We start from the raw sequence: 18632 nt of genomic DNA on the forward strand, positions 1-18632 counted from the left end.
AGTATTACTCAGCCATTAAAAAGAATACATTTGAATCAGTTCTAATGAGGTGGATGAAACTGGAGCCTATTATACAGAGTGAAGTAAGCCAGAAGGAAAAACATAAATACAGTATACTAACGCATATATATGGAATTTAGAAAGATGGTAACAATAACCCGGTGTACGAGACAGCAAAAGAGACACTGATGTATAGAACAGTCTTATGGACTCTGTGGGAGAGGGAGAGGGTGGGAAGATTTGGGAGAATGGCAATGAAACATGTAAAATATCATGTAGGAAACGAGTTGCCAGTCCAGGTTCGATGCATGATGCTGGATGCTTGGGGCTGGTGCACTGGGACGGCCCAGAGGGATGGTATGGGGAGGGAGGAGGGAGGAGGGTTCGGGATGGGGAACACATGTATACCTGTGGCGGATTCATTTTGATATTTGGCAAAACTAATACAATTATGTAAAGTTTAAAAATAAAATAAAATTGGAAGAATAAAAAAAAAAAAAAAAAAAAGAACAATACCTTTTTGCCCTAGCTTGGGAGCTACCTATGACTCAGGCAGTTAAGATTCAGCCTGCAGTGCAAGAGACACCGGTTCAATCCCTGGGTCAGAAAGATACCCCCAGAGAAGGAAATGACTGCCCACTCCAGTATTCTTGCCTGGAAAAATCCTATGGACGGAGGAGCCTGATGGGCTATATAGTCCATGGGGTTGCAAAGAGTCAGACATGACTGAGTGGCTAACAGTTTCAGTTACAGGGAGCTACAGCCTAGTTAGCAAAGTTAATGTAAAGGAGAGAAGAGGAAGAGTTCTCAGCACCTCTTTTTCTTATTTATAGTTAGTGGAATAATTAACCTTAATCATATCAAAAGTGTAGAACTTAAAATTGCAGAAATTCATTAATGTATTCTGGAACATTGACAAGGGATAACACTTATGAAGACTGTTTTATATGCTATAACCTACATAAATGTATTTTTGTTTATGAAATATGTCAGGATTCCTGACCTTGAGTAATTCAGTCTTTTGGGAAAAAAAGGTCCGTAACTCAAAAATTTCGTGAGTGTGTCATTAAGTTTTATAGGATGCTGTTGACAAGGGTGACATTAAGCTTCTACTTGGGTGGGGCAGGGGTGGGTCTGAATCTATAAAGAAAAGTGGAAAGAGCATTCTAGGCAGGGGGAACCATGCACTGGATGTTTTAGAGACGTGACACCACATAGCATTTTTGATGAATTGCACATGGCTTAATTGCTCAGTAAGTGTGAGCATTGAGATGAGTTGTTGACTAAGAGTAAGATTGAGCTGAATGGATAAACTGGGGCGTTTATTAGGTAAAGAGATCAAAAGACACTTCATTTAATAACTTTTAAGGTAGTATGTACCATATACTTGGAGAAGGCAGTGGCACCCCACTCTAGTACTCTTGCCTGGAAAATCCCATGGATGGAGGAGCCTGGTAGGCTGCAGTCCATGGGGTTGCTGAGGGTTGGACACGACTGAGTGACTTCATTTTCACTTTTCACTTTCATGCATTGGAGAAGGAAATGGCAACCCACTCCAGTGTTCTTGCCTGGAGAATCCCAGGGTCGGGGAGCCTGGTGGGCTGCCATCTATGGGGTCGCACAGAGTCGGACACGACTGAAGTGACTTAGCAGTACCATATACTTGTCTGCCCAGTCTTTTTATCCTTTCAATCTAGGCTTTGTAACCTCTAGTAATAACTGAATTTCTACTTCTAAATTATTTTCAGCAAATACCTAACTGAACACTTACTGTGTATCAGCCACTGTTGTAGGGAATGGGGCTACATCAGTAAATAGACATATTTTCTGCCTTCATGCAACATATTGTCTGGTGGCTAACACTAGTAAGTAAATAAGCAATTAAATTATGGCCTTCTAACTGCTAAATAATATAGGTAAGTGTTGCAAGTATAGGAACCTACAATGACAACAAAGTTCAAGTTGTGTCTTGAATGATGAGTAAGATTTGGTGCTTCCCAGGTGACACTAGTGATTAAAAAAAAAAAAAAAAAAAAACTTGCCTGCCAATGTAAGAGACCTGGTTTGATCCTGGGTTAGGAAGATCTGGTTTTATCCTTCCCGGAGAAGGAAATGGCAACCCAACTCCAGAACTCTTGCCTGGAGAATCCCACAGACAGAAGAACCTGGTGGGCTGCAGTCTATAGGGTCGCACAGAGTTGGACACGGCTAAAGCAGCTTAACCCACACGCACAGGATGAATGTGAGGATAGGAGGAGAGGATTAGGAGACTTCTAGGCAGAGGAAACTTAACTGAAAGTGTGAAAGCCTAAAGGTGAGAAATAGCATATCAATTTCCCAACAGGTTTCTCTGTTCCCCCCACAGCAGATTAATCCTTTAAAAAAATTAAAATTGTCAGTCTTATGTTTAGAATCCTCCAGTGGTTTATTGTGTCTTTCAAAATAAAATTCAAATTTCTTGCCATTGTCTACAAAGCCCTGTATGATCTGCCTGGTTTCTGATCTTAGCTCTCTCACTCTGGCTTATTCCATTGCAGTCACCCTGGCCTCTTTGCTATTCCTCATATTCCAGATATGATTCCATATCATAGCCTTTGCACAAACTGATCCTTCTATAAGCTTTCCCCCAGATAATCTGCTTGGTTGTTACTTTCACTTTGTTCAGGATTGTGTTCAAGTCAAAAGAGGCCTGAATTGATAATACTCAATAAAACAGCAGCTGCCTTAGGCCTACTTTCATTACTTTTATCAGCTCACTCTGCTTTATTCCTAAATAGCACATATCATCAGCCTGAAATATGGTTATGGTGGTGGTGGTGTATGAATTATCTAACTAGATTGTTAAGAACCATGAGGAGGTACTTTATGCATTTTTAATTACTGCTTTCCAAATTCCAGCAGTGCTTTGCACATAACTGAATTATTTTTAAACCTAGATGAATTTTTTGGTATAATTTTTAAAACATGGATTTTTCTTAAAATGATTTTTTACAGCTTTTTCAATTTTTTAGGTATCAGTAGAAACACATTCCGGAGAAGGCAATGGCACCCCATTCCAGTACTCTTGCCTGGAAAATCCCATGGACGGAGGAGCCTGGTGGGCTGCAGTCCATGGGGTCGCTAAGGGTCGGACACGACTGAGCGACTTCACTTTCACTTTTCTCTTTCATGCATTGGAGAAGGAAATGGCAACCCACTCCAGTGTTCTTGCCTGGAGAATCCCAGGGACGGGGGAGCCTGGTGGGCTGCCGTCTATGGGGTCACGCAGAGTCGGACACGACTGAAGCAACTTAGCAGCAGCAGCAGCAGCAACACATTCACCATATGTATTGCTGTATTTTAAATTCAGTTTATTTTTATTCTTGATTTTGAAATTTATCAGATTAACAACATATCTGAGTCACTTGAAGTTTTGTCTATGTAAATTCAGTATTATAATAATAATAACTACACTTGAGTAAGAAATACATAGGCAGTTGTTTTCTAACAAGCTACTTTTTCCTAAAATGTTATTTTATTGTGTCATCATCTAATCACAGAATAACCACAATATGTTACATAGTCAGTGATTCAACTGTTGTACATTTCAGTTATTTAAAACAGTAAAATTTTATACTGTGAGCTCTGAAAAATAACATTGGTTGAGCGTAGAGTCATAGATTACCTAAAGTATGTTTTCCACATATGAATAGTCCTAGTAAATGCTAATTATCATTCTCTTATTCATCCTATTTTCTATGCTCTTGGTTTAGTTAAACATACATTATTCCCACTTACCCAAAGCATCATCTGGGCAGCCTTGAATAGAAAACAGTCGTGTTTTTTATTGCATAAGCAATCGAGTGATTCTTCACTACAGAAGAGAAAGGTGAACAAGGGTGGATTTTGAACAATTTTTATCTAATTTCTTCATATCACGGCAATGCCAGCTCTTCCTCTGTTCTTTTTTCCTATGTAGTGCCTTCCCAGTCATGTTCTGTTGCTAAAAATCATAAGATGAGTTGGTAGTGGCCACATATCAAATACCAGTATTAATTTTTAGGTCATTAGTTAGTGGATCATCAAAATATGAAATGTTATGATATAAGGATTACCTATCTGTCACAAATATAAAGTTTTTTCTCTTGCAAAAATTATAGGGGATGGAGTGTTAGATCTCTCTACAAAGAAAACCAGCATAAAATCTGAAGAGTCATCCATATGTGATCCTTCTTCTGAAAATTCAGTGGCTGGGTAAGCAATATCTAGGAAATATAATTTAGTATTAATATAAAATTAAGCAGAGAATTCTTCATACTACTCTGAATAGACTGACATATATAGTTTTCTTCCAGAATTTTTGTCACTCATAAATGTGTGTCTTTCATACCTTTCATTTGTCCTTTCTCTTTCTTTTTTATTCTTTCTGTTAAAGAAAAGTTATCAGAACAATCACCAAACTTTAGTTCATGTTACTAAAATGAACTACCAACTTAATCATGGAATACAAACTAAGAAGCAGGACGAGTAGAGAATTTTAAATTCAGTATTTAGGAGGCAGTTTTAAGAAAAATATGTAATTTCACTATTTAATTTTTTAAACAATCAACTAGTTTTAAAAGTACTATACTTACTAATTCTTATAACTAATTTACAGTGCTTAGAGTTTTTTCATTGTGTTTTAGGTGTGGTGGCAGACTTAATATATCTAGTAATCACCACAGAAAGTCCTTTCATGTTTTGAAAGCTGTTTAATTAATTAAATCATTAATAGTGAAGTTCTGTTGGATTTTTGGAATTTTAGGGGGGTAACTTTTGCATCTTCCATTAACAATTTGCATAAGAAGCTTTTTAGTAACATTTAAATCTCAGATACAGAGTATAATTTGTTTCAACTAAGGCTGTAATAGCTTTTTGAGTGATGAGGTATAAAGAACTTTCTGTTAAACTTTGAAAGTTATAACGATACATTCAAAATAGAAATAACATGTATAAAATCTAAAAGTATTTTACCCAATATAATATATCTACTTGTTTCAAATTTTAAGTTTTTATCTAGAGAAAGATATGGGGTGTTTGTGTTTGGAAATATTCTTACTGCTACAAATTTCCTTTAAAGGGGTTGACTCTTTTATTACTTGTTTAGCGGTAACGTCACGTTTCTACTAACAAAAACTCCTTTAGGATTTGGGTATTTTATATAATGGAACTCTAATTGTAAAAAAATTATGTGTTGCTCTACAAGCATCTGTCAGAGGAATAGCAACATCATGAGAATATTTTTACAAATACTGAGTTAGGATTTTATGTTCTTGGAAGGTCTGCCCGTTGAGGCCACCGTATGATTGACACATTGTCCTACCAGGACTGTAGCGTTTGCTTTGATAAGGAGTAACTACTACGTCTCACAGACTTAAAAAGTGATGTTACCTAAGCAAGGAGTATAATAAAGGAGTGGACCCTCCCCTTCCATAGCTGTGTGAGAGTCTCTCATGCATCAGTTTACCATCGTTTCATTCCATCCATCCAGGAGACTACACAGAAACAGAGAGGACTATGTGGAAAGAAGTGCTGAGTTTGCAGATGGTTTGCTCTCAAAAGCTTTGAAAGACATTCAGTCTGGAGCACTGGACATAAATAAAGCAGGCATACTTTATGGCATACCTCAAAAAACTTTACTTCTCCACTTAGAAGCCTTACCAGCAGGGAAGCCTGCATCTTTTAAAAACAAAACTCGAGATTTCAATGATAGTTACTCATATAAAGACAGTAAAGAAACTTGTGCAGTGCTGCAAAAAGTAGCCTTGTGGGCAAGAGCTCAAGCAGAGCGCACAGAAAAAAGTAAACTCAATCTACTTGAAACCTCAGAATTAAAATTCCCAACAGCTTCCAGTTACCTCCATCAGTTAACTCTACAGAAAATGGTTACTCAATTTAAAGAAAAAAATGAAAGCCTACAATATGAAACACATCCTACTGTACAGTTAAAAATTCCTCAGCTACGAGTAAGTTCTATTTCAAAACCACAACCTGATGGTCCTGGTCTGCTGGATGTTATGTATCAAGTTTCCAAAACCTCTCCAGTCCTTGAAGGATCAGCCCTCCAAAAACTGAAAAATATACTCCCTAAACAGAACAAAATAGAATGTTCTGGGCCTGTAACTCACTCAAGTGTTGACTCTTATTTTCTACATGGGGACCTCTCTCCTTTGTGTCTTAATTCTAAAAATGGAACAGTTGATGGAACCTCTGAAAATACTGAAGATGGATTGGATCGAAAAGATAATAAGCAGCCCAGGAAAAAACGTGGCCGTTATCGGCAATATGATCATGAAATAATGGAAGAGGCTATTGCGATGGTAATGAGCGGAAAAATGAGTGTTTCCAAAGCACAAGGAATTTATGGGGTACCTCACAGCACTTTAGAATACAAGGTAAAAGAAAGATCTGGAACACTGAAGACTCCTCCGAAGAAGAAACTCCGATTACCAGACACTGGGTTATATAATATGACAGATTCAGGGACTGGCAGCTGCAAAAACAGCAGCAAGCCTGTGTAGATTACTTGTTAGGAAAACGTTTGTATGTGCGTGAGTGCGTGTATGTGTGTTTGCGTGTGTATGTGCACAGGTGTGTTTTTGTGTGTCTATATACACACATGTGGGAATTACAGATGCTCACTCTGACAGGAGACATGAAATTTTACAGTTCAAAAACCACTTACATGCCTTTTGAAAAAAAGTTTTATTCAGGGTTTTCACTGTGGACAGAATTATATAGTTGCTTACTTAATTCTGATAGTTTGTATTTAATCCTTGTATAAATAGGTGAAAAAGATTCAGGTTTTCTTTAGTAGTCAATAGCATAAAGCATTGTGGGAAAACAAGTAACTGTCAAGTGAAATATTTTTATTGGTGAAAGACCACTCCAGCCATTCAGTTGAACCATCTTTTAATGGAAATATGATATTACTAGTTTGTAAGCATTTTTGCATAACATACTTACATTTATTGTAAGTATATGAAACAACCAGTCAAAGTTTAAACAGACAGCTATCTCCACACTAATAAAAATTAATATATACAGTATTAGTACACTACAGTGCATTCTATGAAATATGAAATGCACTCAAGTGCATCCATCAGAAATAGAAAACCTTAAATGATATGTATAATGAAATTTAATATTTATCATTTAATAGTTGATTTAGCAGGAAGTTGGGGTTTATAAGGTATATACTTTAAAAAAAAACTGACACATAGTTAACCCCAGCAGCTATAGAATCCTTTAATGTAAGATGGAATACTAAGAACAAAAAGTAATTTAAATTTAATTATTAAAATAATTTAATTTTGTTTTTCATTTGAAAAATAAGCTAATGTGTAAGGTTAGAAAAGAAAGTTGGAATGCAGCTTAGAGCATGTTTATAATGTGCACAGAAAAAGCTTGAGAATGATAATTTTGGTTTAAATGTGCTGGTTAGTTGATGTTATGACTACTTTAAATTTTAAGGATTGTGACACACTCCTACTATTGAAAAACCTCAGTGTAACTTAATATATTTGCTGCTGTGACATTTCAAAACATTTTCAGTTTATCAAAATGAATTACACATTTCATTTTGGTGGGCGATACATTATCATTTTGCTAATAACCAAATTTGCAGTTTGTTCAGGGTCTTGAATAGATTTACAAATATTTAACACTGAAGCTGTTTTGAACTTTCAGTAATGTAAACTCTCTACTAATTAGGTAGTTAGAAGCTGGGCAGTGCATTTTAACTTTTACTAGACTCATGAGAAAGACCAGTAATTTTGTATAGCAGTTTTAAAATGTGTTTCAGAGTATCCGTGTTGGATTTATGGAGTACGCAGTTTTAGTGGTAAAATGTTATAAAGCATGTGCCTCCATAGAAAGAATGGGGATTTGCTTCATAAATACAAAATTCTTCGAGTGCCCCTTTTCTCTGTTAAAATTCAGGTTCTGATCATTTTTTCTAAGCCAGTTTTCCTAAGTCCAAAAGGAATACTTAAAGCTGAATTTAAAAAATAAGTGCACCTTGTCAAATACATGTGTTTTTACACTTGTGTTTGTGTGTATCTAATAATCATATATACATATAATACTAAAGAGATTTTCAGCTATTACATTTAAAAACTGCTTACATATGTTTAAAGAAACTGAAGAGTAGGAAACTACACAACCAAGTTGTTATTTGGTCTCTCAGATCTATACTGAACCCTCTTCAGCTATTAAAGTTACTTGCATACTAGGATATGAATCCTCTTGCTCTTTTTTTTCCCCCAAGAAATTATACATAATAGATTGCAAAACAGCAGATGTCAGAGTCATCTTTCTTTTTAAAGAATTAAGCCATATTTTGTGAGGGCCAGAACTTGGATTATTTAATATATTTCCCCTCCGCCCCCCCATTGAAAAATGAAGTTAAAGTAAATGTTTCAACACAATTTTATTGACCTCTTTATACAGAACTTTACCTGCAAAAATTGGGGGGTTTGAATGCATTACATAATATTTATATTGTATTGAGCTTTTTTATTCCTCACACTATATTTACATTAATAAATTGATTGAGAAGTTTATAGTAAAGGGATACTTACAGAACACTTTTATATCATTTAAAAGATGACCTGACCAAAAACTTTACAGGATTCATAAAATCAGGGATCATTTTGCTATTGACTTCACAGTGATCAGTAGTTTTATAGGTAATATTATAGTTAATTTGCAGCATTTTAGTACTCGTATTATTTATTTTTGGTCAGAAATAGTAAATTAAATATTTTTTGATAGTTTATAGGTAATGATCAACCCATAACTTTTAAAAGAAACAAAATGTTTCTAATTATTGAGTTAACTTTTGATTATACAAACTAGGAAAGGCAGGGAAATTTATGGGTTCCTCTTCTCCCCAGTGATTCTATTAAGGTGTTCTTTATGTTTAACTTTCAAAGTACTTTATAAATTTAGTTACCAGTTGCTACTTGTTAATTGACAATTTTCTGAAAAATCCAGTTTCAGCAGACTTTTAGTGAAGGTGAAAGCAATCCTTATGTGCTTTCTACTTATTTGAATGTTCCTCAAGTATTTTATATTAAAAAAAAAGAAGGAAAAGAAAAAAACAGTGCCTCTGTTTTTAGAAAACTACTGCTCAGTAAAGTTGTTTAAACCATTTCTGGTAGCTAATGACAATTTTATATTAAATTGTATACTAACTTTAGTGAGACTGATTTTTTTAGTTGTTTACAGTACAAATACTTGTATTTGTTCTTTAATTACAGTATTTTCATTGTCGCAGTAATTTAGTAAAACTCTGTGGCTGCCTTGATTTTGACAGATTTTGTTAATATAAACTGATTGTTAGGCAATTAGTTATATTTATGCATAAATCAATTGCACTATAATTCATGAATTATTTATTACAATATTTTCTAATGAATTCATGTATCTGTCTTGTGTTGTAAATGTACTGTAATTCTGTTTCTACTTTGTGTTGTTATATATCTAAATCTGATTGTATGAATTTTAATTGTTCAGTTAACGTGTTTCTAGGTTGTAATTTGTAGTAAAGCACTTCAATGCTTTTGCACTTAAATTTACAACACTGTTGGTGTGTGATTGATTTACTCATTCATTCAGTAAAAGAAAAAAAGAAAAGAAAAGAAAAAACTTGACTACACTGACTTATTTGATTCACTCTAGGAAGCAGTTTTATTAATATTAATAATAGAAATTGACTTTTTCTAAAGACAACTCTCAGCAACAAAGCTTATAATGGGAAAAATGGATAGAAACTTACCAAAAAATAAGCAGGATGTGTTTGTTTATAAATCAAACAAAGATTAGAAAAAATTTTAGCACGAAAAGCAATGGAGCTGTGAAACATAACAATTTTAGAATCTTATGTAGTTAAGTGAGAGTAAATTCTAGATTGGAGGCTTATGTGTATTCAACTATTTACTCATACATTTGGTTTTTCTTTGAGATTCTAACATACAAAAAATACAGAAATGAAAATAATTAAAGCCAAATAAGCATATTATAGAACTTTCTAATTTGAGAACTTAGTCATCTAATATCTGAGAGAGATGTATAAAATCCTAATATCTGAATATCTAGTAACTTTTTAAAGATGTTCTTCATATGACATTAGATCAAAATTATTGGCCCCTATGATATTGTTGAGATTTTCGAAGTTCCACTATTAAAAATAATCAACTGAATAAGAAATTCTTAAAGAATAGACTTCTTGGAATGTCAAAAGAGCTATTAAAATTTTTCAATGATTTTTAAAATAACACTAATCATTAATTTTGATTAGTTCTGCTCTAGACTACGTAAACGGAAAAAATCATTTGAGCATTTCAGGAACTGTTACAAGAGTATAGTAATGTTAATTTGCAAAATTTGCTTTGGTGTTTTTGCTGCTACTCAACAGAGTTTTATAAAATGTAGATACAACATTTCCTATTTATCTGTGAAACAGGTTAAACCAGTTTTAGGCAGGTATTTTTATGAGAAACATGTAAAATCTCTCTTTAGTCACATATACGTTTAATAGGCCATAATATAACTTTTAAACAAACATGTTGGAAATGGATCTGTCGGACCTTTTGGGGTTTTCTTTTGCTTATGTGAAAATTATAGTTGTTAATTTGCTGGGAAAGAATATAATACCACTTATACCCTCTTATTGATAGTTAACATTTACTTGTGCCTTTATTCTCTATATATGTTTTCTGAGTTATACAGTAGTGAATCTTTGGAGTCAGTTCAATCATTTTATACTCTAACCATGAAAAAATTTACAGAAAATTATTTTCCAAAGGGAAGGGATACCGAGGTCATGTCCTGTCTTCCATCTGTCTAGATGACAGTAGACTTAAAAATTTTTATTGTAATTTCATCTCTTCTCTCCGTTTGATAACTTCTTTATGTTAAACCCATGCTAGTTTTACTAGCGAAACATTGATTGAATCTAGTAAAATTATCTTTTTTCTAGAAAAATTTTTATCTAATCTGAAACAGTTGTGTTGATGTTTTTGCTACTCAACAGAAATTTTATAAAATGTAGATAACATATTGCCTACTTATCTGTGAAACAGTTTAAACCGGTTTTAGGGAGGAACTTTTTAAAATCAGTTTCACTTTCATTTTAAAAATTATTTAATTTTTAATATTGGTGAACATAGTAACCCTTTATTAAAACAAAATACAGTCTTCTATCACTGTTCATAGTCAGCATATTTCAGTTCCAACCCTAAATAAAATTTATACAAACCAGTAACTAACAACAACAAATATAAGAAATCACAAGTGGGAGGCTGTTTTCATGTACAGAGTTTGGTGATATGTTTAATTTAAATAGATACTTTTCTGAAACAGAATTCTTTTAATATATTTTATTCTTCTTGCTGCTGGTATTGGATTAGAAAGTTTTTTTTTTTATATAGACTTATACATTGGTTGCTAAGTAATCCTGGGTTTTAGTTTCCATTAGATTTATGTTAGTTTCTGCAGTGGGATATTTTCCAGCATTTGAAATTAAATAATTAGGTAAGTAATGCCTTTAGTTTTGATGTAATTAATTAAGTATTTAAAATAAATTAAAAATAGATTACATTTTTAAATAGCTTAAATTTTTATTTTATTACTAGGTTAAAACGCCTGTTATTTATATGAAATCTAAATCCCTTAACTTTCCTTTTGACTATATAAAACGTTTTATTAATAATTTTATTTTCACTACCTGAAAAATATTTTATCTTTTTTTAAATAAAGGTATTATCTTTATTTTAAATAAAGATAAGAAAGATTTTCTCCTATATCTTATTTATCTTATTTGTACTAATATGGACTGATAACTACCAAATAACTTATAAAATGTCTACTTTATAAAAATTTTAACTCCTTCTGAAGCACTTTCCGTTAAATATTCTTAATATAGCCAAAGCACTAAACATTAGCAATCTGTAAATATAACCATATCTATCAGTAGCAGCCTTTATATTACACAAAACATAGGGTTTTGCTTTGACTCATATTTTGTCATAGGGAATTATCATAAGTGCTTCATTATATTTTTGGTAAACAATAATCAAGATATCACTTTCACAGCTCTCCATAGGAATTAGAAGTCCAGCGATATCAAAATATCTATTTCAAGCTCTGTTAAAATTCCTTATGATATTAGTATTTTTGCTGTAATTCATTTTTTGTTTGATTTTTATTTTTAGTTCAACTGTTGATGCAAAATCAGAGGAAGCTACTAAAATGGAAAAAGGAAAATCAGCATTAAGCAAAGTTTTGGAATCTTTGTGCATACATCACCAGGAACAAGTTTTGGCTATGTTGAAATTTCTAGTCCAAGAGCAGAATGCTGCTTCTCTTTGCTGTTGTAATTCATCCTATACTGTGTCTTCAGAGTCTCAGAATCCCCTTATTGAAGATGATTTAGATGGTCTGTTCTGTAGTTGTGAATATAGGCTGGCAGAAAGAGGGTATTTACACAATGAAAGACAAAGCCCTGGTTTTGTGCCTCTGCCAGTCTGTATTAAAGATTTACATTGTTTATCTTGTCAAACTGTAACTATTGAGCATATTAAGAAGGTAGTGAATAGAGGAATTGCAAACAGTTACAATTCTCACAGGTGCTGTTCTGGACTGTTAGCAGACATTGATTCCACAGAATCAGGCTTTCAGAGTCCTCATTCATCAAGGGAAATAGGTGATGTTTCAGTAAATCTTCAAGATGTTTGTAGATCTCGAAGTCCCTCACCCCCACCATTATCACCTGTGCAGGCTGAAGGATTTGAAAAATTGAAAGATGTCATCTCGGAGTGTTCAGCCTTAGAAAATAATAGACTTGAAACAAACATTAACCAGCCTCCATCTCTGACACCAGCAGAAATAAGCAATGATGAAGATGATCATGAAGGTAAAATGCCTAAAACTAAAAAATCCAGTAACTCTGATTCTTTGCTCTTAGAAGACAGCAATAATTGTACTACAAATCATGAAAAGGGTGAAACTACTATAATTTTTCAAGATTTAATGGATCGTATTAATGAAAAATTAAAATCAATAGAAACAATAGATATGACAAACCTTATACAATTATCTAGCAGTGATTGCAGTACAGATAATGATTTAAAATTGAGAGATTTAATAACCTCTCTTTTGCATAATGCAAAGGCCAGTGATTACAGTTTTATGGAATTACTGAGTCAACATGATAAAAAGATAGAAAATAAAATTATTCAGACAAGATTTCGAAAGCGTCAAGAAACCTTATTTGCAATGCACAGCTCTCCTGACTCACCCATATTCAGAAGGCAGTCATTACAGATAAAAAGAGAACTTGCTAGTCTTGATGAAAACTTTATGAGAAAAAAATACACCGAAAAAAATCCAAGGAAGTTTTTGCACAATGATGAACTCTTTTCAGCAGACAAAGAGCAATTCTATCATTGCCAAGGACCTTCTTTACAGAATTCTAAAAGCCTGCAAGATAATAATCATGTGGAAACATCATTTTTACCAGATTATGGATTACAGTCATTGCAACTACCTCTAAGTAATTTAGAAACTAACTTGGCTTTTGATGCATTTTCAGAAAGCTTTAAAACAGCTTCTCCTGAGAAAATGAGCATAAGGAGATCACAGGAGAAATCTGTGGCTAGGAAAAAGTTTTTGCAAAATCATAAAGAGAATCCAAAATTAGAGAATACTCAAACTCCTTTGAAAAGTGATATCCCTGGACTTTTGAGCAGAACCAAACGAAATATTGTACCACCAGGGTGGTATTCTATATATGTAACAAACAATTATGTTTTCAAAAAATCCCCTAAGGCCAAAAAAGTTTCTGACTCTACCAAAGGAAAAGATGAAGTAAAAAATACTCAGGTTGAAAGCTCACATAGTATAGATTTAAACAAAATTGCAATGAATTCTAATTTACAAGTTGTTGTGGAACGTTTGGAAGATACAATAAATATGGCCAAAAAGTCTTGGAATAATCAGTCATTATCAGAAGGGTATAAAGCATCCAAGAAATTGATAGAAGTTGATGGTAAAGATCAACCTGCTGGTAGAAATATGACTCTGACTGTAAGTAGAATGACATGTAAAGAGAAAAGTTTATCAAAATCCATAGTAGCATCCACCAATATTAAAACCAATCATATACCTACAATAGATTTGAATAGCAAACGACTAAACCAGAAAAAGTCATCTGTTTTAAACACAAGTAGCTTGATTTCCAGTGTTGAAAATGTACCAACAAAATATGAAGCCATTGAAAGCTCTTCTTTTGCCACCTATTCTAGTCCTATCAAACTCATGTTTTTATCTGAGGTTAAAAGCAGTGAAGGAGTCAAATATACCTTAACTTCAGTCAATAATTCCGAATCAAATCATGATTTTTCTTCTGAAAAGCAACCAACTCATCAAGTAACTGAAAATAGAAAAGAAACAAATGAGACTATCCCAAATGCTAACTCTGCAAATTATAGTTCTAATCTTAATGATAGTGACACTTTGCAAAAAGAACTAAACAAATTTAATTGTGCAAAAGAAATGGCAGAATCCTCTGCAGTGTTTACAGATGATATGAAGAATGATAAGCCACAAGAGTTACCTAAAGAGTATTCAAGCAGTACGATTGATTCATCTTTTAAAAGAAAACCAGGTAGACCTAAAAAAATAGGTCCCCAGGTTGTGAAACAGATAAAGCGACCAATTGGAAGACCACCGAAACCTAAAACTGACCAAACAGACATTGCCATTTGCCAAAATGAGCCCATTAGTGCTGAAAAGAAAAGCCCAGAGTCTCTCATATCAGAAGTAAAAGAAGGTATATATCAGAAGAGTATTACAGTAACTGTTATTTATGGAAGGTCAAGAAGAACTAAAAGGCATGTTTCTGAAGGAAGTATAAACAAAAGCAACGGTATGTCTTTAAAAAATGTTACTGATTTTCCAACAGAATATAATAGTCTCAGAAATATTAGAGAATATGACACTGACTTGGGTGAAAGAATAAGTGCTATTTCAAGTTTGACTACTGAAAGTGAAATCTTGGGGTCTGGCTTTGAATATGTTAGACCTTTCAAGAACAAGCCTGTGATACCTCAACCGTCCAAGAACATTATTCGACCAAATCACAAGCCTTTGGCAATAATTAGGAAGCCTGGTAGACCTGCAAAAGTGAAAATCTCTGGCATATCTGTGACTATCAATAGAATTTCACCTCAGGAGAGAGAAGTGAGTATTAGCAGCTGCTTACCTCCTTTAGAACAAGAGAATATATTCCAGAAAAATCTGCCTGAAGAAAATCACCAGTACACCATGGATACAAGGCACACTGAAGCTGACAAACTCAAGAATGAGTCAGAAAGTATGGTTGCTGCTGTACCTTTGAGACATTCCATTAGGGATCGAAAACCATCTCTGCATTTCTTACATTCATTAGCATCTTCTAGTTCACTTATTTATAGAAATTCCCTGCTCCATAAGTCATATAAGCTCCATTTGCAGAAAGGTAAAAGTCAGGAGGACAAACATAAGCAGTCAAGGATTAAAATAGCTTCCAAAGGTCCGCCAGGAGCTAGAAATTCAAGGAATGCAAAAAAGCATTTGGAAGATAAATTAATACCCAATTCTGAAGTATCCTTGGACCCTATAATTTCATCAAACCCTTTGCTCAGGTGGTGGGCTGCTTCTACTTCAAACGATTCCTTATTAGAGGAATTAAACAATAGATTTGAACAAATAACAAATGCTTGGGTGCCTGTGAGTGGAGATGAAGCTGAAAATTGTGTTCATAAAAAAAGAGACCACATTGAAAATGATAACTTCAAAATAGCAAGCCCTTTGGAGACCTGTCTTTTAGAACTTGAGGTTTCACCCGTAAAAATGCTTTTTCAGAAAAAGTATGATTTGAATGAACTCTGTACCTGGTTTATGCAAACAACAGAAACACAGTCTCTTTCACTAGTTAGAAAAGCAAATGCACGAAACCCTTTGGAAGTAATAAACACCAGAGGAATTAAATTAGGGACCAAATATTCTGATTTTAATACCAGCCCTTTCAGAAAGCACTTTAAAAAATTTGCACTATCTTCGCCTTCAAAGTCAGCAGGGAAGTTGCATATACTGCATAAAATGGTTAGCTCCCCACTCTTAAATGTGAAAAGTAATTTAACACTAACTAGATTAAAAAGAACTGAGTTTAAGAGGTTGCATCATGAAAGGTGGAGAAGACAGGGAAAGCTGCACAGCCATGGGACAGGTGCTTGGATATCTAAGAGGAGGAACTTAAGATTTTTTTGCCAGAACCAACTTTTGAGTAAGACTGAGGGAGTAACAAATGCTGATGTCCCACTCCAAGGAAAAAACACAGTAGATAATCAGTTTATTTTCCCACCTGAGATCAGGGATAACTTTTTGCAACAGAGGTTGGCCATGTCTGATTTCAAAACACATGCTAGTTTAGAGAATAAATTTAACTCAGAAGCAAAGGAGAATGGAACAAACTGCAGCCAAAAAGATTTTGAAAAGGGACCAAGACTAGGAAATGTATGTTCAAATAATTGGAGATCAAAAACCTTAAAAGACTGTAGAATATTTTTGAGGAAGATCAACTATCTCGAACACAGAAATACTTTTAAGTTAAATACCATCATTTACTCTCCTGAATCTGTTAACTGTGGAAGTAATCATCAAACTCACATAGAAGAATCAAAGCGCTTTACCTTAAGATCCCAGTCTGCTAGGCAAAATTCTTTTAAAAAGCAATCTAAAGAAATAGAAAATGCTAAAGCAAATAGTCCTTCAAGTGATAAATTTCCTGCCCAACTTGAAAATAGTAAATTAAATAAATGTGTTAACTATGACAAGAATCCTTCTGATAATTGTGAAGTTCTTAGCAAATTGAACAAAAGAAAAAGACCACCATGGAAGACCACAGAAATGTCAACAAAAAGACATAAACGACAGTCTTGCAACAGTGGACAAATGGCAAACTATTTTTCAAAATACCAACTAGGTAAGTTTTTCTCTACTTAATTTTAGTTTCATTGTAGGTGCCTTGAGTGGAATATCAGATGATGGATAGAAGAGGAACAGTTGATTTAGTTTTATTTCTAAAATATTTGGACAATCTAATTTCTTGGCACCTAGTATGAAACTCATGAAATTAGGTGCTGCTAAATGTCCCAGTGAACTTCCCCACATCTAAATGTGTCCAGGATTTCAAGAAAAGTATATTTGAGACATAGAAAGCTTCTAAAATATTAATGTAAATACTCTCTTGTTTTGCATCTGATCTAATATAAAATATAGAGAACAGTTTGACAAATAAATATGCCCAAGTAGCTATCTAAAAATTTACTACTACACTACAAGCTAATATATATTTATTATCTAATGATAAATTAGTAACTTTGAGACCATCTGGAAAGTAAAAACTATCTCATGGTTGACTTGATGAAGACCGTAACATATATAATAATCCTAGGGTATCAATCTCACATTCACCATTAAGTTGTTAGGCCCTTTGATACTGCTTTGGGAACCACTTTTAGAGTCTATTTAAAAGTGTCAAGATTTTTTTTTCCAATATGTCAGCAACTTATTAAATAGTTTTTTCATATCTGACATTGATTCCATAGATATAAAGATGAGGATTTCTTTATAGAGATAATACCTCACCTACCAAAGGAGAAAATCATATACAGGTAATTTTAAGGTAATGGTAAATTTAGAATGCAAACTGAAATTACTTTAGCAAGTAATTATGAGCTTTACTCAGTTATACCAACCTGACATTGGTGCCTCAGGGAGACCGTTACCCCTTGAACCTAGCAAAAATGGGATGTAAACACTAGTTGCCATCGTAACCAGTTCCAATTCTGCTTCTTGATAGGTGCTAGACAATTTAGGGTATGTAAGAGTGTGTTAGTGTTTGTTGATTTCTTCTGTGACATGAAAGAGTGAAGAAATGCAGGGTTACTGGGTTACATTTGGATATTTAAGGATATTTTATCATATGGTTGCATTGTTACATTGTATATTTTAGGGGAGTCTTTTGTGTGGCCCGAGAGGTATTAGTGGCTTAATTTTTTCTTATGTTTTTAAAAAACTTTTTTAAAAGCTAAAAAAAACACTTTCAGGTCTTAAATTGGAACATTAAAAACAGTAATTAAACTCAAGTTTTAATAGGTTAGAAGATTATTATGAACCCCAAAATTCAATTACTTAACTGAATAACTTTTATAATAACCTATTTCTGTATATCTCACGTGCAGTGATTAAAATTTTTAACTAACATAAATCATTAAAATGTTAAAGATGGTCAAATTAGAGTCTCCGTTATTAAAAATGTATCAAACCTAAAAGTAACGCCCTTTGTTCCTTGGCCTAAGGATAACTAAAAATAACACAACAAATAGTATGTCAGGAAAAAAGAGGGACGAAGTCTAATAGTTATTTTTTTCAAAAGAGCTTATAATTCACCTAAAAATAAGTTCACATATTTTTAAAAGATTGCCATGAATGGAGAATAAAGTGTAATGTTTCATTTTTAATTCTTTACACCATCCTCATTTCATACTAAAGATAGTTTGTATTGT

The 18632-nt window shown here is 33.5% G+C and overlaps 1 protein-coding gene across 33 annotated transcripts in view; it reads left to right on the forward strand.

Annotated features, from left to right (window-relative positions):
- Positions 1–18632, forward strand: part of LCORL (ligand dependent nuclear receptor corepressor like) — a 179537-nt gene that overhangs the window by 140654 nt on the left and 20251 nt on the right. For 14 of the 33 annotated variants that reach the window (XM_086406351.1, XM_086406352.1, XM_086406347.1 and 11 more), the window contains 2 exons: positions 4140–4233; positions 5510–9669. In XM_086406351.1, coding sequence (XP_086262477.1) covers positions 4140–4233; positions 5510–6539 — 1124 coding nt within the window. In that variant the 3' untranslated portion in view covers positions 6540–9669. Of the gene's footprint in view, positions 1–4139; positions 4234–5509; positions 9670–12236; positions 17211–18632 lie in introns of those variants that run through there. The other 19 variants (XM_086406338.1, XM_086406341.1, XM_086406336.1 and 16 more) reach the window with 4 other exon arrangements.

Source organism: Bos grunniens, chromosome 6, assembly GCF_055505025.1.
Source record: "Bos grunniens cultivar Pamir isolate PY7600 chromosome 6, Bosgru_T2T1.0, whole genome shotgun sequence".
In the NCBI taxonomy this organism is placed as follows: Eukaryota; Metazoa; Chordata; class Mammalia; order Artiodactyla; family Bovidae; genus Bos; species Bos grunniens.